Source organism: Poecile atricapillus, chromosome 3 (assembly GCF_030490865.1).
Source record: "Poecile atricapillus isolate bPoeAtr1 chromosome 3, bPoeAtr1.hap1, whole genome shotgun sequence".
NCBI classification, from domain to species: Eukaryota; Metazoa; Chordata; class Aves; order Passeriformes; family Paridae; genus Poecile; species Poecile atricapillus.
The window spans coordinates 58,579,503-58,603,804 of record NC_081251.1 but is presented as its reverse complement, the minus strand read 5'-3'; the positions used below and the strand labels follow the sequence as shown (position 1 = coordinate 58,603,804).

Below are 24,302 nucleotides of genomic sequence, written 5' to 3'. Positions count from 1 at the left end.
GGAAAACAGATGAGAGTAGGGACTTGTCACTGAGTTTTTTCAGCAGCTGAAACATATGCACTGAGGTACTGAGTCTGAATATTTTTGTTTTATTAGCTCACACAATGTAGCGTAAGTATAGTAGGGCTGCTCTTAGTCTGAGCTGCCAGCATAAGGACACTGTTGTGTTTCAGGCTGCACGATGGCAGGCAGGCCTGCTGGTCCCTGTAGCACCAGGATGTACTGGCAGGAGCAACGCTGTGAGCCGGCTCCATTCTCGCTGTGGTCAGAACAGGTGGCTGGGGCTGGGTGTGTGATCAGCTGTTCATGGCACAGCAGCTGGAGCCGATGCTGAGCAGTGTGTGTGTTCTGTAGGTGACATTCCCATACAACCACGTAGTAATCTAATTGTTTTATTATGTATCACAGTGGTTCACACGTCTTTAACGTGTGTGCTTGCTTGCTCACAAGCAGTGGGGTTACTAAATGTGCAGGCTGCTGCACAGAATGAGCAGCCCAAGGAAAAGATGCCCGCTTGTATATTGACACAGCAATCAGTTCTGTTTTTTCACCACTTGCTGCAAGCACACACATGTGTTTTGATCTCAGAGTATTTCAATAGGATCAAAAAAACCCTTTTATTTCCACCAGTGTCATGTGCTGAGGAGTACTAACACATGCAAGAGTAATATGGACCACCTTTTAGATAAGTGAGAAATAATATTATTTTTTTCCAAAATGTTGATGGATGATTTTGTTTGTTTGTTTTAAATACAGTTCAGAGGGAAGAAATGAGACTGAAACTTCTGCACCTTCAGACAAGATCTTTCCACACTTTAACAACAATATGTCAATGCCAAAGCTTTAACAAAACTGGACGTCTACTATTAAAGCTGGATAATGAAGTTGAAAGAGCGGCTCACAGAACAGCAAAGTCTTGCAATTTGTATGCACTGAAACCTGCGTTCCCGTGGTTGACAAGTCAGTATGTGCAAGTCAGGAATTGGCATTTTCTCCAAGGATTTCTGTCCACTTTGGAAAGAAATGCTTATTATCAGAGTGGGGAGGGTTTTTTCTCATCCTGGAGACGTTTGGGTGTGGCAATGATGGAAAACTACAGGCTCAATAGAGAGTGGATCATGAAGCTTAGGAACACATCATCAAGATTTTATGCAGTTGTATCAGCTGGTAAAATTGTCCCCAAACCCAATAACCAGCCAGTTAAGAGGCCACCAAAGGCACCGAGGACCAAGCAGCCATCCAGAACGAACCTGCCACTCTCAGACATGAAGGTGAAGTATAACATTTATACTTTATTTGACATTAAGGGAGTGTATCAATTTAATTTACATTCAGATTTGGGTTTAGATGAACATTTTAATGAAATTAACATAATTGTTTGGTGAGAAGGACTTCATTATTTACACTAGTGTTGGAGGTTTGCAACACTAGTGAAAACCCGATATAAATGAATTTAACTTTCTCTGCATTTCTTTGCTTATCCAGATCTACCTAGTTTTAAGGTTTGAGTGAAGCAGAAATAAAAGTGAAAATTAATAGTATAAAATTTATATTCAGATTGGGTTTCAAATGGGAAATGAATGTGCAAGTGTAGCCTGTGTTACCTGAGAAAGATCATTCCATGTGTAGAAATAGCACCTTGATTATCAGACTCTGAGGTCTGCAGAGGAGAGGCAGCAACATACTGTTTCAGATACTGTGAGGCACGATGGGGAAGAACAGTGCATATTTGTAGCCATATCTCCTTAAGTTAGCTCTTAGCCAAGCCACGCCTTAAATACACTTGAATATAGGATTTCCATGGCAAATCCTGGTGTCAGATGCATTACTGTTCTCAGTCTAAAACAAGAGTTCCAGGGTGTTCTTAGTAAAATAGTATGATGGATGAGACTAAAACAAGCATTGTGCCTTCAGTAATAGCTTCCACACTGAGTGTGAGCAGAGAAAAGTTTTACTGCTTGCCTTCTCATAGCTAAGCTTCTGATTAGTATTTTGTGTGATAAGCAGGGGGTATGCTTTAGTGTAACATAAAGAGGTAGTTGTGCACAATTTAGTTCCCACTCACATTTTTATGTTGCTTTGGAAGAGGAAAGTGAAAAATATTAGTCCTGAAACATTATGTAATGTTTCCAGCTTTTTAGTCATGCTATGACATTACATTTAGAGTTTGATTCTTCTTGATTTCTTGGTTTTGGGCAAAGTAACAACATTTTTGAGGCCGTGAAATGAATGGCATAGGATGTAAACAGTTTGTTTGACATTTTCATATATATATGTGCGAGTAATATGCAGTGCTATTTTTAATTTTTTTCCATTGTGACAAAATTGAGAAAATACTGCCCGATACACTGAAATAATAATATACTGACGGAGGAAGCTTTTGCATGGCAAAATGCTGACCCAAAAATTACCTTTAGTATTGCAGGCCCTAATGCCAAGGGCATTGCCTTAGGGACATCTCCTTGCCATCTTCTCCTGCCTCTGGAGACAGCAGTTGCAGGCCCACTCCTGAGATTCTCAGTTAGAGAACCCTGCGATCTGTGGTGTTTTCTGTCTGGGCCTGACACCTTCCTTTTGCAGAGCGCCTGGTGAGTGAGGTCCTTCCCATCCTCCCAGCACTGGTCTTCATGTGTTTTTACAGGCAGAGTGCTGGGCACCAGCAGTGATAAATTGTTGTACAACCAGTTTTTCAGGATAGATAGAGGAGTTCTTGAAAGCAATTAAGTGGTTTAGTCAGTCCATCAATGAGTGGTACCACTACTTGGATAACCTGGTATGATCTGATGGCAGGAAAAGCCTCTGAGCTAATTCTTAATGCTACAGCCATCCAGCATAGAAATAGATTGAAATCCAGGCAAAGACATAGTATTTACTATGCTTTAGATGAAGATTGATTCCTGTGGTGATATGAGGACTAAAGTTCATCCTGCAGGTTTTTATTCTTAAATTTTTTTGTATGCTAAAAGTAGAAGAGAGGAATTAAGGAGAGTTATGATTCCATGAGCCTGTACAGTTCTTGAGGGCACGATGATACAGAAAATGAGATGTCAACGTAGTTAGCTGTCCTTAGGAGTACCCATCCTGTGTGCTGCTCTGAATAGGATCTCAATAATGCTGTGGGCAGAAAGAAGGAGGGGGTGAGTAGCTCGAGTTCCCTTCTAGCACCACCAGTACAGGTGCTGTATTCTGGGGTTTTTGAAGTTTGCAGGTGGAAGTGATGTAGCAGAAAACACGGCATTAAGTTTGATCAGACATTAAACACGTCTATTTTAGGATTAGCTGAGTCACTTGATTAGAGTAGATTTTTTGTCTGTATCTTCACTGGCACCCATGGACACATATTTTAGGTGTCTTAATCACAAATTATGCCTAAGCCGAATGTTCTCTGTCAAACAAGATTTTTGCAAATATGTAAGTGAAAGTTACATTGTAACCAAACCCAAAAGTAGTTCATATCCAAAATGCTGTTTCAGGCATGTAGCTTAGTGGAAAACCTCTGGTTGTAACTAAATGAGAAATATAGCCATTGAAACTAAAATTGCAGCTGTAAGGCAGAAGGTCAATCCTGTAGTGCATTTGCCTTGAAATGAAGAATAGCCCAAGTAATAAACTGTGGGAAGCACAGAGCAGGATAGATGTTTTCCAATTGTACACTAACTACAAGATAAGAATTTGCTCCCTTAACTCTTGACAGAAGAGTTTCATGGCAGAGCATGTGTACTTACAATAACCAGAGCTTTTTGGAAGAATCTTCAGATTCAGATGTATAACTGGCACTGGTGATTTAGCGATTGAGAATGGATTTATACAGTTGAAATTGTGATAATGAAACTTGATACTTCAAGGGAACTGAAAACACAGTTCTGTTCCATTGTTAATTCAGACTTCTAGCAGATTTGTGGGAATATGCCTACAAAACTGATCTCTGAATATTATAATTACTTTGAAAGCTTATTTTCTGCTCGTGGTTGCTGAATTAAGATGACGCAAAGCTTTGGATATGAGGGTAGACTGTTGACATTAAAAAAGAAAAGTTCAAATGTGAGGTGGTGATTCTAATGATTGATGACAGGCCCTCTGCAGGGATCAGAACCCCTCCTGAAGCCTTGCTATTTGACAGTGTTTGAGTGCTGCAAAAATGTAACTTGGATTTTAGGTGGAAGTGTATTGTGGGCCTAAATCCCTGAAGATGAGCACAGTTCTTTTGTTGATTTGTTGTTAGTTACATCCCCATTTGTATTAGTTACAAAAAACAGGGAAGTGACTGATCCACCGTGAGACATTGCTTTCTGGATATCTTCCACTACATTGCACTGAAAAACAATTTTGTAGGTTATAAGTGGTATCAGAACAAAGAAATACACTTCAAATGAGTAGTAGATTTTACAAATCAGTTTATTGTGACTTGTTTGATTAATCAAGAAAATCTCACATCCCTTCACAAGTCAGAATCATTTTTCCAGTTATTTCTTTGGATATGACATTTCAGTTGCTTGAGATTGTGGGATAGTGGGACAGGCTGGCCATGGTGTACTGTCTGACTGTGGTACCAGTGGAGACCACGCAGTTGGTGCAGGATGTAGCTCAGGGCAGGGGAGGGACACTGTAGATGTGCGGCACCTGCAGCTGGCCCGGAAGGTCGGTGACCTTCTGTGTTGCACTGGCTCAGCCCTCAGAAGTAGCTTGGTGCATGGCAGAACACGATGTTTGTGGTTGGAGCTTCTGCTTGATAAACAGACTGGAGTAGTCAAATGCCATTTATCTTTAAAACACGGGTGTTAAAACTGCTGTCAGGGGTGTCTTGCCTCTGGTTTCAGTGGTCAGCCAAGTATGTCATAAGCCGTGGGATGGGAGAGCAGCAGCAAGTGCAGCTCTACTGTTCAGGTATTTGATGGGCATTCAGGGAAGAAGTGTTATGTTTGTGGCCCTGTCACAGAGTTTTTTGTTGTGACTTCATTCATGCTGCCTGGCTTGTTCTCAGTGTGTGATTTCCTTTCCCACTTAATGAGGAGCAAGTACACCTGTTAGTGTATGTACACCATGGACATCATGGCAATGATACCACAGAACAGTACATAAGTGGAAATTGTCACTCTCTTAATAAATTTGAAGCAAACAGTTGTTTTATTACCATCTTGCTTCAGCCTTGCCCTAACTCAAATCTCTATTCCTTTGGCACAGAATCTGATGCAGTGCACAGCCTTTGCAACAGCAGATGAATATCATCTTGGTAATCTCTGTCATGACCTGACTTCACATGGATATGTTGAAATAACAAGTTTGCCTAGAGGTAGATTTTTGAAACATTAAATTAAATTAAATCTTATATCTTGGGAAATAAAATAGGGGTGAGGGATATAATTTTTATAATTTTATGTATTCTTATTCTGATAATATCCTGGAATATATCATACTGCCTGTAAAATTATTGCTTTGCTTAAAGATTCTATTTGCCTAAAAATCCTCACAACAGAACCTTTCAGAATTGCAATATGAGCGGCTCTTGCTCTTACCCTCTGATAATTTTTCCCAACATAACAATTAACACCAGAAGTATAGAAAAATGACATGCATGCATGAAAAATAACTTTGGAAATTGACTGATACAGAGAATTTTTATAGACATTCACTAACTGTTACTTTTTGCTTTTAATTAATCTTTCAATAGTGAGGTAGTACAGTATCAAAACAATCTTGTAATTTGAAGTGTTGCATCTTCTTTCTGTACCCATATTTCTATTAATGTAAATCACAGAATTGGAGAGGACAGCATTCAAGAGAGAGCTTTGCTGACTTAAGTGAAATGAAAAAGATACACAAATAAATATTTAGTTCTAGTAAAGAGAATGCTGTTGATACTTCTTTATGGGGCCAAGTATATCCAATAAATAGTTGAGTGCTTCACTTAGGTAGGCTTCAGCAAAATAATTGATTCTGGTTTCCATATAAAGTATCTCTGAAGACCTGGAAAGTATGGCTTGGAAATAGCTGCAGTATATTACAAAAGAAAAACAAATGGATCTTATTATAGCTTAAGGAACCTTATGCCCTGGAACAGCTGTGATTTTCTTATGTCAGTAGTAGAATGCCTTTTATTCCTTCCTTTGAAAGAACAGATTATATGAAGCTAGGAGAAGGACAAGGCAGTTCATGGGCATTTCAGTAGGGCTTACGAAAAGCCTGTCTGCCTCTCAAATAATAATAATCTAAGTGCAGTAATACTCCAGTGAGTCTCTTTCAAGCATGAGATTTACTAATGATCATCTTGTTCTGAAAGATGAACAGGAAAGACAATACCCACTAGAGTATAAGTTTAATGTTCCTTTGTAATTTCTTTGTATTAAAACTAACCCTGGTTTCACAGCTTTGGGATAGAAACTTTGTACAACCCCCAGCATGACCATGAATTAAACATTAGTGTTGATGTTATTTTACCCTGGGAGTGTTGGTTTTGCCGGTTCCTTTTATTTCTTCATGGTGTTTTTGACTCATAATGAGTACTGTTTATCAAAGGTTTGGAGGAAGTAATGATGAAAGGATATTGGATTGTGCCAGCAGATCTGAAGTGTTGTGATGGTTGACATGTGCATGTACCAGTGGTTGGTTACAAAGCCAAACACTGAATCTGGGAAAATAATTTTCAAAAATATTACCACATAGAAATCTAAAATAGCAGTTACTGTGTGAATTTATTGTTTTGTAGTGTTTTTCCAAAGCATTATTCTTGTTTTTGACCTCTTTAAAAACATTTTGGAGGAAGATCCTGCATTTCCACTTAAAGCAGACCAAATTCTCATCAGTTGTGTTTGTTTTGGCTGGAATGGATAAAGACATGGCTGGTATTTGAAAAGGCAAATGAGAACACGTAGGCAAATGTTACTTCCATGATGAAGTCAAACTTCACACCTAAAACTGCTCTATTTATTCATCCAGTGTTTCTGAACTGGAACATCAAGTGGAAGAAAAGTCTTTTAAGGGATCATTCTGATCAACTGTGTGGTCCCAAATCATATATTAGCAAAAGTGTATCTGATACTTGGTCATCACTCTCTGCTGCCTCAGTCTACCTGGCCTCTATGGCCTGAGCACTAAAGCAGAAGGTAGAATTTGTACACAGGCAAAAGTAACAACACTTGATACCCTGTCACTTGACTTGAGATTTTCCTGCAAAGGCATTTCAATTTTTAAGGCCTAGCTGTTAGGCCTTGCAAAATCTTCGTGAAGTCTCACTTTAACTAGAAGTAGGGGGCTTTTCTGGTCTAGCTTCCACTAGTGCTGCTACAAAAGGAGTCAAGCTGGTCTGAAGTCACATCAGGACTTCTAAAACTTTATCTGTATTAGTGAGTGGCACAGTGGAGAAGATTTATAGAGGAGAAATCAAGCTCCTGTTTTAAAAACCCAGCAATCACATTCTGTAAGTTTGGGGGTATTCTACTTGGACTAGCTCTGGTCTAATCCTTTGTAACAAATGCCCCATTAGTGGTTGGAGTACCACAGGAGCATTTTTTTTGAGCTTTTCTTTCATACTAATTTAATGCAAAACCTGTCATATTTTATGTACGGCTGTGCAGTGCACATCAGAAGGGTGGTAGAGGAGGGTGGGTGGAAGATCTTTTTCAAAAGCATACTTCTAATGTGCAGGGAAATGCAGGTGTAGGCTCTCCTGTCTTGGGGGTACACTCTTTCAAGTTTCTGACTGGCAAAGCAAAGTAAGCACAATTTGAGTGCAGATTAATCCCTTAGTGCATAGAAAAGAAGAAGGGCTTCTGAGCAAACAGATTTGAATGGTAATTTCTCTGTAACTGTGCACAACTTCCATAGTTGTCTCACATTGCATGTCCACTTCTGTATTCTGTTCCTGGTTATTTACAATGTCTGCATAGTTTTCTCCTAAGTCTTTTTGTTCTTCAAAGCTGCTACCTTTCATTAACTGAAGATTCTGGTGAAGTTCCCAGTAGAGGCCCAGTTGGTCTAGAGTGTGACAGTTTGGAGAAGCAGCGTAGTTCAATACTGTTGTTGGTCCCTGGCAAGCATTTCCATCAGAAAAATAAAATGTGGGACTGGCTGATGTGTCAGTATGCAACTGTTGAATTACATACTTGCAGTTATCATCTGACATGTTTAGAAGTTTGACTAATTACTCAATTTTTTCACTGTTTCAAACCAGATGCTGCAAATGTTTTGGTGGTCAGTACTGAGAAATCTGCAAAAGAAGATGATCCTGGCATTATTTTTTTCTTCAGGTAAGCTATAAATCATGCTCAAAACATTGTCATTAACAGTAATGGTGTGAAGGAAATAGTACAGCTTGTTAGATCATTGTCTCATACTACCTCATGAAACTCAAGGAATAACTGTTCAGTCAGAATTATTAAAAAAAAATCAGAATTATTTAAATGGTTAAAAAACATCTTCTCATGGTTTTTCATTGAAGTATGGTTAAAAAGCAACTAGTATGTAATTTCTGTGAAGATAGTTTTAAGTTTTTTTTATTCACAATGACAAAAGTTGCCACTGTACAATTTGAGTGTTCCATTAAAATACATTTAAAAGAGTATGATTACACTCAGTTTTTCCTTGAATTCACAGGGAAGGGGCTGTTGTATTTTGGAATGTGGAAGAGAAAAGTGTAAGTAAAGTGAAACTTGGTTAAAACTGCATAAGCAGGTGTTTTGTCAGTCTCACAAAGCTCAGCATGCTAGAGGTTTGTTTGGGAGATTGATCTTTCTATGAAGCAAAAAAAAGGATTGATTCTTCTCTAATGAGTGCAGGTTCTTACCTGCTACTGCCCTCAAGTGTGTGGGCTGCTGATACATCACTTTTGAAACTCACCTACTTAAGACAAAAATCTGAAACCTTCATCTTGTGAGACTGACAAAAAAAAAAATCTTGCAGCTCTACATCCTGAAAAAGTAGATCAGAAAAATCTACTTGTGAATGATTGTTTGAAAAGCACTAATGTAATAAAAAATATGTTAGAAGAAAAGGATCATTCCATTCTATTGCATTTTAAGTCAAGACTATTAAAGACCTATGTTTGGGTAACTTTGAAAGAGAAAAACTAAGTATAAGGAACCCTTTAATACTGTCTGTGTTTTTACCAGCCAGCAATTTTCCTGAAGGAAGATTTTATTGGTTGGTATAATTGCTAAATATGCTGCTGACATATTATATTTTGGTGATCTTTGCTGACCTAGAAGAGTATGCCAGAGGCATGTCTATTTTAATGAATATATTTATAGTTTTTTAATGTTTTAAATGCATTTTTATTACTGTGGTTGAACTGGATTCTAGATAGAAAAAGTATTGACCTTATCTGTAAGCAGAATATGTGAAATTTAATGGTGTAAGATGTATAGAAATTCACAGGAGGATTTTCATTGGGGTAAATGAAAACACAGAGCAGTTGTTTACAGATGTGAACAATTTCTGGATTCAAGTTCACTTTTTGTTTCAGAACTGGAATGTTCCTGATTTCCTGTATGTTTTGGGGGGTGTCAGTGTATCAGGTGTCCTACAAAAAGATACCAGCTCTCCCTTCAAACCTCGCCTGTAGCACACTTAGGATGCTATGGCTGTAACTGCACTACTGATTCACAAGTACTACTGAAGAGCGGCTGACTTAACTCCCGATGACCTTTGAGTTGGACACCTCAGCCCACCAGAGCAGTCTGAAAATTCTCCTTTAGTTGTACATGCTTAAATACCTTTGAAAATTTGATACTTTGTTTTCCTGGTCAATACTACTATCAGTAGTTGGTCCCTTGCTAGCTTTATTTATAAAAGTGGAGTAAAAATGCCTCTTTCTTCTTGTTGAAATCACAGTCAAACGACTTGCTCAAATAGAAGCATTAGTTTTATGGACATGCTTTAATGAACTGAAATGAAAGGAGAAAAGCCCCAAACTGGTCTGTAGAACAGAAACTGAAAGTAATTCAGTAAAACAGAATGTAGAGTATTGCTGGAAATGGACAAAAGTACCCCAGAATGACTAGTAGGAGAAAAAAAACTATTTTAAATTAACAAACACTTAACTGTAACAGACTGATCACAAAAAGAAAATTAAAACACAAAATAGCAATTCCAAACACCTGAGTAGGAAGGTTACACAGCAGCTTCCTTACCAAAATAGCAAGGGCAAAAAGAAAAACCAACTTTGAGGTTTTTTTTAAAAGGAAATTGTGTGACGTAAGTGCCCATAATAGCAAGAGTTTGCAGCTAGTGACTCCAGAACATCTCTTGTAATAAATTTTACTGTGTCACAACTAGTCCCTTCTATAAAATTAGGCTGGACCTAGAAGCAATGCAAGGTTTGCACTGCTGAACTGTCCCTGGACGCTGCTGTTTGGCAGAGGTGACTGGTCTCAAAGCAGACCTTCCTTTTTTGTCACAAGACTTGAATTATATGGCAAGTATTAGTCATGCTAATACTGAATTGAGGATTATAAAAGAAGCAGTTTCAGCTGTATGGTTGAGGGGTTTTTTTTTTTCAGTGAAAAATGTTACTGTGTTACCTAGATAGCTAGTATCACCAAAATTCTTGAAAGCAGTGAAGAAAGCTGGCAGTGCAAAGAAAATCCTTCTTGCAGGTGATCCAACAGATTTTTTTTAGAGTACTTACCCTGGAGAATATGCTTTATGAAAAATGTATAGGGTATAGTTTTGTGCTAAAAGATTTAACTATGATCTTTATTTTAAAAAGTGAGTGCTTTTTAAGTATGACTTTGTAGAAATTGAACTCTTTAAAGAATTTAGGCATCAAAAGTGTATTGTGGTTTTGTGGTTTGGTTTTTTACTGGCTGTTGGGTAGCTAAATGCCTTTTAAAAACTTGTAGGTGAGTGGTTTTTTTAGTTCAGAATTTGTTCTAATTGCAGATGATTTTTTTGAGAGGAGCCTTGTAGCATATAAAAAGGAACAAGGATCCTAAGTCAGGTGTCAGAGGAGAAAGTTTTTGTGAGAGAAAAGGGCTCTTTCTTCCTGCATCAGGTTTTAGTGTGCTGGAGAATAAAGGAGCAGTGAGATTACTTCTGCAAGTAAAATTTCACATTTAAGTATTTACAGGGGTGAATGTGGCAGCTGAAACAATTTTTCCAGATTTTTACAGTGGTAAAGGGTTTCTGTAATATAACTGACCTCTGGTAGCTGAAACGACTACCGATTTCAGCAGCAATTAAAAACAAAACTACTGATTTAGCAGCAAACTAGTAATTTTATCAGAAACAACCACCTAATGTACTTCTAAAGATTGATTCCCACACTCGGACATCTGCCAAAATCTAGTACAGCTCATTGTTATAATACTGAATACACCCATGTTGTCCTTACTGCTGCTGTGATTAATCCTTACCCTGTTCCATGTGTGCACATATAAAGTGACATTAGAGTTTTCCCAGATTCCTTGCAGTTGTTCATAGCTACAAATTCTTCTCAAACCACAACTAGTTTCAGAAGTAAACTATGTTAATAATAACTTCACTATTTATCACACCTCTTCATTGTTAGGTAAATAACTTCAGCATGAAGGTTGCATTCATCAGCCTGCCTTATGCAAGTTTTTTGCAGAGTGCTAATTTACTGCATGGTAACTATTGCTGCAATTGTCTCCTTCTTAGATGAAGAATATCATGCAAGTGCTAGAGCAGCATGAAATTCAGCCATATGAAGTTGCACTGGTCCATTGGGAGAATGAAGAGCTGAATTATAGAATAGGAGAGTAAGTATCTTCAGGCATTCTGTATATAAAAGCTAACAGACACCTAAACCAAATTCAAGCAAAAGTAATTCAGATAGTAAAAATATACTTGTCCTTACTTTTTTTTCCAAATGAGTAAAATAAAAAAAAGCGAACAGTAAATCTGACTTGAAAATGTTGCTGCCTTGGTAAGCTTGCAGGTAGTGGCCTTTGGGATTCGCTTATACAATAGATCTTGTAAATAAGAAGCTCCCTGCCCACACAGCTCTTCAGCAATGCCAAATAGAAACCATGTATGTCACAGCAAAAAAACTAATGAGCATTATTGAGAGGAGTCTGATTTTAAAGAGGATGCTCTCTACAAGCTTTCTCTGTGTATCCTTGAGGTTCATATACAAAGCTGTAATTTCTGCATGTACTTCATTTCCTAGGAAAGTTACAATTTGATTATTGTGTGATGATAAACCTGGCAAGTTAACTTTCCTTGTTAAATAATGTTTTTTCATCATGAAAATTATCTCTATAGAAATTTTTCACAATGAAAATGATTATATAAATTACCTGTAATTTTCCAACAGCACCAGAAAGCAGCCCCAGTCAGGATACTGTTAATACTGGGAACTGAACTAATGAGATTCAGCTTATTTTAGGTAACCTGATAAGGAGACAGGTGTTTGGTTTTTCCTCACCATTTGAAAACTGCATGTACTATTTAGTTGTACAATTTGTGATTCTTGACATGCTCCATTGTGCTTATGCATGTTTCATTGTGAGATTGACATGAAAAATTGAACAAGTCTTTTGTCACCTTTTCTTTGCTCCTTGCCCCCTATGCAATAGAGGTTTCAGGGAAAGTAACATCATAGTGGGGAGGGAGAGAGTAAGGTTGATAAGAGTGACAGCAGAAAATGACAACAGAAAGATTAACAGAGGAGCTAAAGAGTGGGAGAGAGGCCAGCAGCCTGCTTACTCTGAATTATCTGTGTGTATGCAGCAATGCTACAGTTACCATCACAGCTTGCTGCACTTGCATTTACACCTAGAAAATTTGGCCATAATACTTATTTTAGACTGAAGAACTAATTTTCAGTGATTTGTTGTAAATATCATCAGGTTGAATATGAATAAAATGCAAGGATGGGGATGATACCCATACAGATATGGCATGGCTTATCTAAATAAACAACCAGCCTTTCTTGCACTGTCGAATATTCTTTTATGTTCCTATACTAGCGGCTCAGTCAATGAAGGTGCTTCAATCTTGTCTTAACAGAGGTCAGTCAAAGCTCCATAAAGGACAAATCTTGTTAAATTCTGAGTTGGATAGTGATGAAGTTGTTCTGCAGAAATTTGCCTTTTCAAATGCTCTTTGTCTTTCTGGTAAGTTAATGTTGTTCATACTATGTAGTCTATGCTACAGATTTTGTGAAATGTCATTATAAGTGGGACTTGTATAGTGACAGGCTGGAAAAGACTTGGTATCTGGTTTAGACAAACTATGTAAAGAGTGATTGTGCTTCAGATTGAGAGGATTTTGTTTTCAATGCTTTTACTGTGTTTTCTGTAAATTGGAATTGCCTTTTTCAATGTAAACTATTTTAAAGCTGAACAAAGCATATTAACAAACATGCTTGGCAAAAGAGCATCCTGTTCCCCACCCTTGAGAACTATCCTAGGGTAACAATAAGCATAGAGTTCAGTATTAGAAACCACTCAGTAATCTTGGGTAATTCATACTGATATCATTTCCTCTGACAGAAGCAGCTAGATGCCAGCTAAAGAAGTGATACAGAGCAGCTATTCCCAGCTGGGGAGGTGTATCAGTGACACATATGTGGACCAGAGTCACAGATAATGTTTGCAGGCTTATTAGCCATGGTAGCAGACAGTGGGAGGCACTGTGAAGAAGTCAGGCTCACCAGTCATGCTGCTGCTTGGGCAAATAACACCTGTCTGCTGCTTCAGACCTTGAATGATGTAGAAAGTGGGAGTTAAGAACTAGCAGCAGTAAGGCTGTCCTCAAAAAAAGCCTTTAGGGGAAGTCTGGTCTGTCTGCCTCTACTGCCTTTAGGGCAAATTCCAGGATTACAGTAATATTTTGGGGAAGTGCACCTTTACACAGGAGAGAACCAGAATGCACATTTTTGAAGTGATACACCATTTGATCAAGGAGTGCAGTGTAATTAAATGGTTCCTGACTGTTGAAGGAAGAGCTGTTGAGGAAAAAGCATATTGTTCTCTATAGTTTTCTTATTCATAAAGCCACTGTATGGAAGAGTAGCGTGTCCTAAAAGGGAGCAAGGTATTTATTCCCAGGAGATAATGTTCAGTAAAAATAAAGGATGCAAGCATAGTCCCTAGATAGATTTATGAACAGCAGAAACCAACCTCTGTCAAATAACGGGTGACAGATGAAATGCTTACTGGCTGGTTTTTTTTCAGGGGCTAAATTTAAAGTCATTTAAGTCAGTGACTTGGATTAGGCCTCTGTATTCAAAAGATGAGTGTGCAAAATACTCAGCATTGGGTTTACTGGCAGTGTCCTAACCAGATTATACTATTGATTACTACCATAGAAGAGATCATTTTGACAATTAAATCTTCGCTGATTAATTTTTTCTGGTTGAATGGGGTTAACTTTTGATCTGTTACTACTTCATTCTTGTCTGGTAATCTGTGGACTCAAGAACAAGCCCCAAGTTATATTATCATCTTGTAGAAACATTTTTCTAGGTTCAAGCTGAGGCATAGCAGAAGTTGTGTGGCCAATGCCAGTGCTGAACTCAGGCTTCATTAGAACAGAAGTTAGTATCTTCAGTAACAGTTACACTCACCTAAAAACAGGAGATTGCTCAAGTTTGAATTGAGCTTCAACAGGAACAGGTGGTGTATCTATACAAGCTAACTCTCTGTGGTTGGAGCAGTGCATCAATACTGCACTAATGGAGAATGAGAACTGTGCAGGACACTGGAAGTGCAGTGGAGTTTCTTGAGGTACCACATCAAGTCAGCCTGATGCCAGCATAGCTCATTATCTCCAGCCTCCTTGGAATGTAGTTTGCAGAGGGCTCACACATCCAGTAGAGCACTTGGACACACAGCTCCTGAGCTGAAGCAAAAAATCTCCAGGATCTGAACTGATCACTTGGAGAAGACAGCTGCGCTCATGGTGAAGCTGGTTCTGTGTGCAGAGCTGTGTCAGTGCCCAGCCCAAATCTGTCCACTGGTATGTGAACAGTAATTGTACAGTACAAACTGTAACTTGCTGCAAATAATGTCTGTAAGCATTGACATGTCCTGAAGCAGCCTGTTGGCAGATTTAATTACTTGAAAGCATTTGTACCTCTCACAATCTTCTGCTTTGTCATCTCTGTGTTGCAGTAAAGCTGGCTATTTGGGAATCATTACTGGATAATTTTGTGGAATCTATCCAATCAATTCCTGAGGTGAGTTATTTGTAACTCTCTCCTCCTTTTCTCCTATACTTGTAAAAGATCTGTCCAGATTTAGCTGAGGAGAGGGAAGAAGCATTTGATGGTAAATCCATCAGTGTAGAGAAGCTCAGAACACCTGCAAAGTGGTCAGTCAAGAAATCACCAGCCTTTAAAGGGCTGGGGAGTGGGGTTCTGCATAGTAGTAGCGTTTCCCATGTTATGCCACTGTCACTTGCTACTGGTGAAATGTATGTGTAACAGGACAAGCAGCATTTAAAAACCTGGCCAAACACAGTGTGTGCTAACTTGGACTGAAAATAATATGCTTTGACTTGAATATAATGAAGAGTTTGAGTGAATTACTCAGAAATTTTTCATGAGACTTAATTACAGTAAAAGCCCATATGATGTTGCATATAAAAATGACCTTTCTAGGTTTCAAAAGAGAAAACGTTCGGTTTATTACTTTTATATGAAGGAAATAAATGGTAATACATTGATCGTTGTAAGGAGAAAGTCTGTAAAAAGGCTAAGGAGTGATAAGGGAAAAGAACACTGTCATGACTTTAAAATAAAAACAGCAGGAAGGAAAAACAAATGATCTCTTGTTCAGGAAATCATTTATAGAAAATGCCCCAGTATTTCTGTAGCTACTGATGACGTAGTCAGTGATTTATTGAGAAGCCTGGATGAACCAGTTGCACGGTGATATTCTTAGAAAGCTAGAGAAGCAAGGCACTAAGCAAAAAAACCTAAAATGTTAGTAAGTACAGTATGCATTTAGATTCTAAGATACTTCAGGCTGTAGAACTCTGGACTTTTTAACTCCTAGTATGTGTTACTTGATCAAGCACTGAAGACTTACTACTTTTCAGATTCTAAAGTCACGAAGGAAGATAAAACTCTCTCATGCAGATGTGATGCAGAAAATCGGAGAACTCTTTGCACTAAGGTAACTTTTTTGGTTACACCCAAGACATTGTATTACAGAGAATGTAAAAATTACATTGTGCATGATACAAAGAGCAGAATACACACTAAATAGAGCAGAGTGAGACAGGGTGGGAGAATTCCCTCTTTTTACTGAAGACTGTGTGCTATTTACATTAGTAAGGGGAACCACTGGCTCACCACTCACACTGGCATTTCAAGAGGCAGTATATCATAAATGACCAAATACCACGCCCTTTTCCCTTCCCGAGTCCAGCAATATGTCTCTTAACTAGTAATTATGGTAGATACTAAAGCATGCAAAGGATACCAGGAGATAGGTGGGTAGGTAAAACTGCTACAACCTAGAGTTGGTAAAAATCTTTAGTGATTTCTGTTCTTCCCTTGACTTACTCAGAAACCACTGCTAAGTTACTGGATGTAATGTTTTTTCCTGCCTCAAGTGAAATTTGGCCTTTGACAATGCAACTATTACACACTAAAAAAAAAAAAAAAAAAAAAAAGAAGAAATTCTACCAAAATCTCCAATGTAAAATTAAAAAAGCAATTTCTATTTCAAACGGTGAGGTTTATATCCTTACTTGAAGGACGGATCAGTAATCAGCAATGACGTTCCAAGTATCCAAAGGTTTATGTCAGCAATATGAGGAAGGCACGAGATGTTAGGTTTTAGCCTTTATGATGCTTACACCATAGCCTGATTTTGAGGGGTGTCGTGTCCTCACACATCCAGCATGCAGTACCAGTCACATTCAGGAGTTCTGTATTGTTATTTTGTGTACTGCTACAGTGAGCTGCCGGCATGGTCAGGGACCTTTCTACAGGTATTGAAAATTAAGGAAGGCGACAGGTTGAGGAGGCAGTATTGGCATAAGGCAAAAGTCACTTATGTTCAAAACAGTTCCACAGTAGAGTACTCCCAGAAAAGTTTCAGGAGATATGAACAATTTTAAATAATCACTCCAATTGTATTTTTACTATGAAAGGAGATTCTTTTCATATTCTATGTAGAATTACAGGAAAATTTTCTTACTTCATTTAACTGCATGTAAATATTTGCTTATATTCACCAAGAGGAAGCCTGAACTACAGTAGTACCCGTTCTTTTTAGACACCGTATAAATCTGAGCTCAGACCTGCTAATAACACCAGACTTCTACTGGGACAGAGAAAAACTGGAAGAGCTTTATGACAAGACTTGCCAGTTTCTCAACATTAATCGCAGAGTTAAGGTGAGTGTCTTATTGTGAGAATCTTCCACACTCACATCAATTGTCTTTGGCTCAGCAGGGTCACAGATTGCTCCATGAATGTGCTTTAATTGCAGAAATGAAATAAATAATAAGATTTTACACACTCTCCCTATTCTCCAAGTGTTCTTAGCCTGCTCACACCTTTACCTGGTTTAGGTTAACCTGCCTCACATGAATGAATAGTTTATTTCCTGAGCCACTAAATTAGGCTTTAAATAGTTAGAAGAACTGAGAAGTGGATTCTTCTTACTGACGTGGTAATTCATGTCAGTTCTTGAAGTTCTTTACTGCTGAACCAGAGTAAGTAGCACCAAAACTACTTTGCCTGGTGGTACAGCAGTCATAAATATTTAATTTTGAGGCATTCCAGAAAGCTGTATCTATTTTTGCTTGTGACTGTTTTCATGAGTAGGTATCACCCAGAAACATTTCAATACCTGTAGATACATATCTAAATTTATATTCTTTCAGGGAACCTATTGAAATAACAGGTCCATTTATACTGAAGCTTGTTGCTTCTGCATTTTGTCTTAGAGAATTTTCCGTTCTTAATTTCCTGTTATATTTTGCATAGGTGTTAACCCCTTTCTAGTTCTGTAGGGTGTGTTTCCCTGTTCAGTGATCTGATTCCATTTCTCGAGTCCAGATTTGTGATGTTTGTAATTGGTTGCAGGTAATGAATGAAAAGCTCCAGCACTGCATGGAGCTGACAGACCTAATGCGAAATCACCTGAATGAAAAGCACGCGCTGCGTCTTGAGTGGATGATAGTAATACTAATCACCATAGAGGTTGGTGGGGCTTTTTTTCCAGTATTAAGAACATAATAACAAACATTTTCTATACTTCATAATTTGAGAATTAAGATTACTGCATTAATGTGATGTACGCGGGGAATTAGTAATTGTTCTTTGCAGCTTTCAAATGGTAGCTACAGTTACTTTCCAGATTACCTGATTTATAGTGTAAACTGGTTTAATGGTTTTTAAATAAAATAAAAATTCTTATCAGTGTGTTTGCTGTTCCACAGGTTCTGTTTGAACTTGCAAGGGTAGTTTTCTGATGACAGAACTCAGGAAGAAGAAAACAGACAAAACAATAGAGAACACAAGACCTGGAAAATTCTGATCATACACTTCTGGAGAATCATGAAATTGTGTATCTTGATAAATCTTTAAATATTCTACTCAAATAAAAAAAAAAATTAAAAATCAGTCTGTGAACATTATTCCCAACCACTGTACTAATAATGTTAGAGAGGGCCTAACTTATGGATGAATCTCATCCATGCTGACTGTTTTTGGTGAAGGACTCTACTGCTTTCTCCTGTAACAGTTAAAATGATGCTGAATACTTTGCTACTTTGTGTATTTCTGATTATGTTTTCCCTCATGTTTACCAGCTCACTCTTGGAGAGCTGCGACACTGTCCCAAGCTTGGAGATGGCATTACTATTTGTTCTCCTGGCATGATTTTAATTTATGCGGCAGATATATTTAATATTACATTCCATCCCACCAGAAAGTGGTGTTTATATACCTGTATGGGAATACATTTATTGAGATGCAGTACTATTTACATTATTTTTTTACATTTAGTATTCACATAGAAGGGGAATTAGTTGATCTCAGAGGTCACAGGGACCTGTAGCAAAATGGTAAATTAAAGAAATATTTACAGAATTCCTCTGTCCACCTTACCATGCTATCTGATTTTTATCAGTATAAGTTGCAAGGAGTGACTTAGCATTAGGGTAAGATGTCTTAAATATCCTCTAAGGTAAAAGTTTCTTCTTTTTTATTTTTAATTTATTTCTAATCCACAGAGTGTTACTTACTCGAGAGGATGCACAGATTTTTTTTCCTAGCAACTTCTTTTGCTAAATTTATATTCAGAAACTGGTACACAACTGCTGTTTTATCACCTGTTTCACTTTAGTTCACTGTATTAAATAAGGAATAGAACCTAAAGATTCTGTTAAAAGCTCTTCTCCTGGAGCATCATTAACAAGCCATGATGACTAAATTCAGTCTGAAAATGCAACTACAGTTGCAGTAGCTTACTGTTCTATCTCCACCTGAGAGAATTATTTCTGAGTGCAGTACTGGATTCCTGCTGAATACATCAAACAGACATAATGGAGAAAATAAAGTCAGGCATAGCTAGCAGAAACGTCTGACTGCAAACCCATCCTTTTGCCATAAATTACAATGCAATACCATGGGTGCCTCTGAAGAAGCAGCTGCTGCTCCTAAGAGTAGGCTTTCTCCATTGGAATCAGAACATTGTAACTGGAGGTTTTGGTTCTGGAATAGCCCTTGCTCAGGGAAGTGAACTGGTCAGAACAGCTCGGTGACAAAGACTTGTCAGTGCGGAACTGCTCTGCATCAGTAGCCTGACTTACACAGCATTGTTAAATAACAGAATTTTACATCGTTTATGCAGCACGAAAACTTACCAAGCACAACTTAATTGCAATAGCAGAAAATTACATTACAATTTAATTATCATTTTTCCAGCAAATATTTTTTCAGGCTTCTCCCTTCCCCCACTCTGAGGCAATACTTACACTCAAGGACATTAGTTCCCATTCATCTCACATTTAATGTTTCAGTATTTCAGCTAAATTGCTAAAATGTAAATATGCAGACCAACTGCATCACTCAGAAAAGTGGTTTTAACAAAGTCATTGGAGGACTCCTAAGTGCTCTCTAAAAGCATGAAGTGCCCAGTCTTGATTATCTGAAGTATTCTGTCTCAGGACTGTAAGAGTTACCAACACCTCAAAACAAAAGAAGCGCAGTTACTTTTGAAATTGTAAATCAGTTTATCTTGGCACAAATCACAGGCATAAAGTCATACTGTGCTCCTTGTCAAGCCCCCAACCCTGCTTACTCCATTGATTGAGTGGCTAGTCACAGTTAAAAAAAAAACCCAAAAGCTTCAGTTAAGCCTTAACAGACCTTTAAAACTTTGTTTTTTTCATGGTGTATACACTGGCAGCTGCATCCAAGCCTGAGGGGTTTTTGTTTGAGCAGCTAACTCTATAGAGAATCCTCTTGCTATATTACACATAGAGAACCAAGCTGGGAATTGAGTGTACCAAGGAGGCAACTTGAGCTTTCACAGAATATACCAGGGAGTAGAGCCCTCTGCGACCACACAGCATGTGGGAAACTCCCTGCCTGCAGTCCCTGTTTCTTCAAGCCAGAGATCCCTTGGGGAGCCTGTGCACATACACACATGGCCTGACCAGGAAAGAGTTTTATGGCAGGGGCAGGATGAGACTCAAGCTCCAGAAGCAACACTAATTGCCTTATTTGTGAGAACACACACATCTTTTGCCTGCCTCACCCAGCACATGCTCTCCTGGTGTAGCTGAAAACAACCTTCATCACTACAATTAGCACATTTTGAGTCTTTACCAAAATGGGTTTACTCTAACCAGTAAGGGTCACATGAGGAAAAAAAAAAAGAGGATGCAATAGCAATAAATACAGAATATGCAAGGAAGACCACAGAGGAATCCTAAAATATCCAGAACTCAGAAATTTTAACCTTTTTAACAAAATTAAGACTGAACGGTAAAAATCTCTTCATATGGAGCCTTGTTAGATAATTTGTTACAAGGATCCCAATTGTGCAAACTGCTTCTATGTGTGTTTTTTCTGTCAGGTAAGGTAAAGGATAACTTATACATGATATTCTTTGGCAGATCTGCTGGGAAGTTGTCACAAGAGTAGCTATTTGCAAAGCAGCAAGGAATGCTGAGAGCTGTGACTCAATTCCAGACCTGTTTTTCTGGGGTGACAGCACTCATGAGTAGAGTCAATCCCTGCTCTCTGCTGCACTGTTCACATCAGCTCTGGTTTCTGGATGGATACACACACATCCCTGGAGCTCTGTCACTGAGAGCTGCTTCCTCTGGAATACCTTACCTGTGTGGATACTAAAAATGCACTTGGGAACCACTGCAGTTTGAATCCTTTTTTTTCTAAGGAAAACAACATGCAAGTACATATATTGCTGTAATTTTATAGTCAAGCTTCACTAAAAATGTCACTCCAGCCAAGAGGACATTATCACATTTGAACTTCACCTGTTAAAAGTGGGCATGGCTAAATTCGGACTAAGCCAAAGGCACTAAATAGATAGCTAATGCAAGAACTGTGTTAGTTGGGTTACACTAAAAATTCCTGACAGAGATGAGTCTCCTAACAAGAAAAACTATACACACAGTTGAAACATTTCCTTAAATGACATACATTGTACTGACAAAAGGATGGTTATAGTTATTTCCGCTGGTCTGTACTGCAGCTACTCAACTAGTTTTGTTCACTAGGTGCAGAAACAATTCTGGTATCTATCTGTCCGATACCAGAAAACCAGCTTAGCCTACAGAACAACAAAGATCCATTTCTTTTTACCTCATACAACCCACACAAAAGGTGGCTCACGCACCATGGATCTCCTTCACCTCTCAGACCACCAGCCCTACTGGCAAAACTGTGAAAGCTCAGATCTCCTTGGGGATCACTATCACAAACATACCCCACCAGCAAGGCAAGGAGAAGCACAGAAGCCAAGGCAAGAAAAAGCAGAGCCATTCCACTATTGCTGCTGGGCCCTTACATCAGTTTTCCCAAGGGTCACTTTAACATTCCTACAATGCTGTTTGAAAGACAGGTGAGACTTGGACAAATGTGTGCACAGCTCTAACACGGGGAGGACAGAGTGCTGGATGAAAAGCTTGGAGACTCTCAGAGGTACAATGTTTTAGCAAGAAGCTACTGCAGCTGTCACATTTGCCACCAAGCCTTCTTGCCAGCATAAATCAAAAGTGCAAGTGTTAGAAATGGCAGCTGTGCTAATAAAACATTTATAGCATTAACATAAACTCATGTTTTACTACAGTTGTACCTATGTGAAATAGGGTCTCACACCTTTGGGGAACAGTTCCCACATTGCCTAGGACATGCAACTCCCAGATCCCCATGGTTTCCACTCCTCTAGGAGTGCATCAGCAGTGTTACAGGGAGCAGTGAGCAAAGAGCTCTCCAGAACAGCGACTATGGTCTCTTACTTTTCAAAAATGATGAGAAATTTGAAAACTCACAAAATCTTAGCACTTTGAGCCTAATTAACATCACTAGAGCTGTTGAGGTTTTGACTATAGCAATAAAAAAATCTGCTATTCCACTCCAGATTTCAACTGAACTCATCCAAGACATACTTACAGGACTTGAGACTGGATCAAGTTCCTCCCACTGCTCAAGTGACTTTTTACTCAGATTAGCAGACACTTCCGTCATCCTATTAACACTTATATCATCAGCAGTATGCTCATTTACAATGTAAAATACAATCTTATCAGACAAAATGCTGCCTCTAATCCAAGTACATGCAGACCAAAGTAAAACCCAAAAGCTAGGGACTGATCCTGTCATCAGCATCATCACACCTAACTAAGAATGTGCTCAGATGTGTGTAGCACTATCTCAAATAGTCTGAACAGCCCTTTCAGAAAGTCATGGAAGTGGGAAAGAAATCCTAATCAAGTACCTCTAGAAACTCAGGAGGAAAAACCAAGCACGTCAAAACTAAAAGCATAGTAATGCCATTTAATGAGACATGGATAAATTTTTATTACAATTTCAGGTGCATGGATTGTAACCTAAAAAACAAACAAACCCAAAACTCTGAAGAAGAGATAGAAGTAATATTTTAGATTCACATGGTAAGTTGGGTGTCCCAAATGCATCAGGTGAATGCTTATCACTCCCTGCGACACAGGTGACGTCTCAAGTGTCAGTCAGTACTGCAGGTCTGAAGTTTGGCAACATTACACTCAACACAGCCCTCTGTCTACAGATTCCAACAAGATTAGAAACTGCATTATTGCTGGATTCAAGTATTGCAGTCCAGAAAAAGGTGATTTGAAGCTGAATTATGAGCTGTTAATAATACAAATAAACCATAGCTAAGTTAATTTTTCTCCAGTTTCAGAGACAGCACAGAGGAGAATCCCACATGAATGCCAACACACAAGTAAGCAAGTGCAGCATAAAAGAGAAAAAGAGGCCAAAAAGCCTGCCAGATATCTGACAGAAACACACTGGTTTTCCTAAGTAGCCCACTCAATTAAATTAAAGATTATATCACTTTTTCAATATCTTCCAGGAGAATGAGACAGATCATCAAACACTAAGCAACTTCAGCTCAAATGCCCATGTACTCTCTTTACTTTGTATTTAGTTTGCAAAACTGAAGTGCAAGGGCAACCATTCAGGGGAAAAAATTGCCAAGTAGACTGGTTAAATACACTCTATAAACTTTCTGCCACATGCTCACATAACAGAACTCAGAGAATTGTGCTGAACTACAATGGACATGTTTTTAAAATCTCAGCTATTCAAGATAGGTCTTAAAGGTTAAGTTCTGTTCAGCTGCTTTATTCTAAGTATTGGAACAGCAGCACACAGTCAGCTTTCAGCTTCATTGAAATAAAAAGTTGTTGGGTTTTGGGGTTGGTTTGTTGGGTTTTTTTAAGATTTCACTAGTCTTAAAATCCTGCACTTTTCCAATACAGTTTAACTTGGGTAAATAAATTAATATTCATGAACTATTTGATGCAAAGACTCAAGCTGTGCCTATCAAGACATCCATTAATTTCAGTGGGAGACGGCTTAGTCAAACTCACATAAAACTGGTCTAATCCTTTATCAATTTAGATCCTGTAAAAGGATCTAAATAGCCTGTGATGGCTGCAATCATCTGTGCAAGATACAAGATTCCTCCTCCCCAACAGCACACCTGCTGTCAAGACGTGAAGTTCAAAGTTTGGGCCTTTTTTTCCATAGTGTATCTTATTTAATTACCATGGAAACAACATCCTGGGTACAGCTAGGCCCCTTAAATAAGTACCTTAAAAAAGGTAATAATCATCTGTACCTAATTCAGACAGTTGGCATT

The 24,302-nt window shown here is 38.4% G+C and overlaps 2 protein-coding genes across 5 annotated transcripts in view; one reads left to right on the top strand and one right to left on the bottom strand.

The window, feature by feature from the left end:
- Window positions 1-896, bottom strand: part of ARMT1 (acidic residue methyltransferase 1) — a 52,510-nt gene extending 51,614 nt beyond the window's left edge. Inside the window, exon 1 of the mRNA XM_058836937.1 lies at window positions 755-896. The gene's annotated coding sequence lies outside the window, so the exon portion shown is untranslated. The remainder of the gene's footprint in view (window positions 1-754) is intronic.
- Window positions 771-18,541, top strand: RMND1 (required for meiotic nuclear division 1 homolog). Of its 4 annotated transcripts, XM_058836946.1 has the most exons (11): window positions 771-1,271; window positions 5,182-5,290; window positions 8,168-8,243; window positions 8,590-8,629; window positions 11,614-11,714; window positions 12,967-13,073; window positions 15,075-15,139; window positions 16,003-16,079; window positions 17,190-17,310; window positions 18,005-18,121; window positions 18,361-18,541. In XM_058836946.1, exons 1-11 carry the CDS (start codon window positions 771-773, stop codon window positions 18,391-18,393), a joined length of 1,347 nt encoding a protein of 448 aa, XP_058692929.1. In that variant the 3' UTR covers window positions 18,394-18,541. The 4 variants fall into 4 exon arrangements, with proteins under 4 accessions (XP_058692929.1, XP_058692928.1, XP_058692931.1 ...); XM_058836945.1 differs by lacking the exon at window positions 18,361-18,541 and having other exon boundaries at window positions 18,005-18,340; XM_058836948.1 differs by lacking the exons at window positions 5,182-5,290; window positions 11,614-11,714; window positions 18,361-18,541 and having other exon boundaries at window positions 18,005-18,340.
- The last annotated feature ends 5,761 nt before the right edge of the window (window positions 18,542-24,302 follow it).

Excerpts from the sequence above, each read along its gene's own strand:
- RMND1 (XM_058836945.1), top strand. The coding sequence starts at position 771 with ATGAGACTGAAACTTCTGCACCTTCAGACAAGATCTTTCCACACTTTA. Across the intron at positions 5,291-8,167 it reads AATAACAAGTTTGCCTAGAG|ATGCTGCAAATGTTTTGGTG; the intron begins GTAGATTTTTGA and ends GTTTCAAACCAG. Across the intron at positions 16,080-17,189 it reads GGAGAACTCTTTGCACTAAG|ACACCGTATAAATCTGAGCT; the intron begins GTAACTTTTTTG and ends CGTTCTTTTTAG.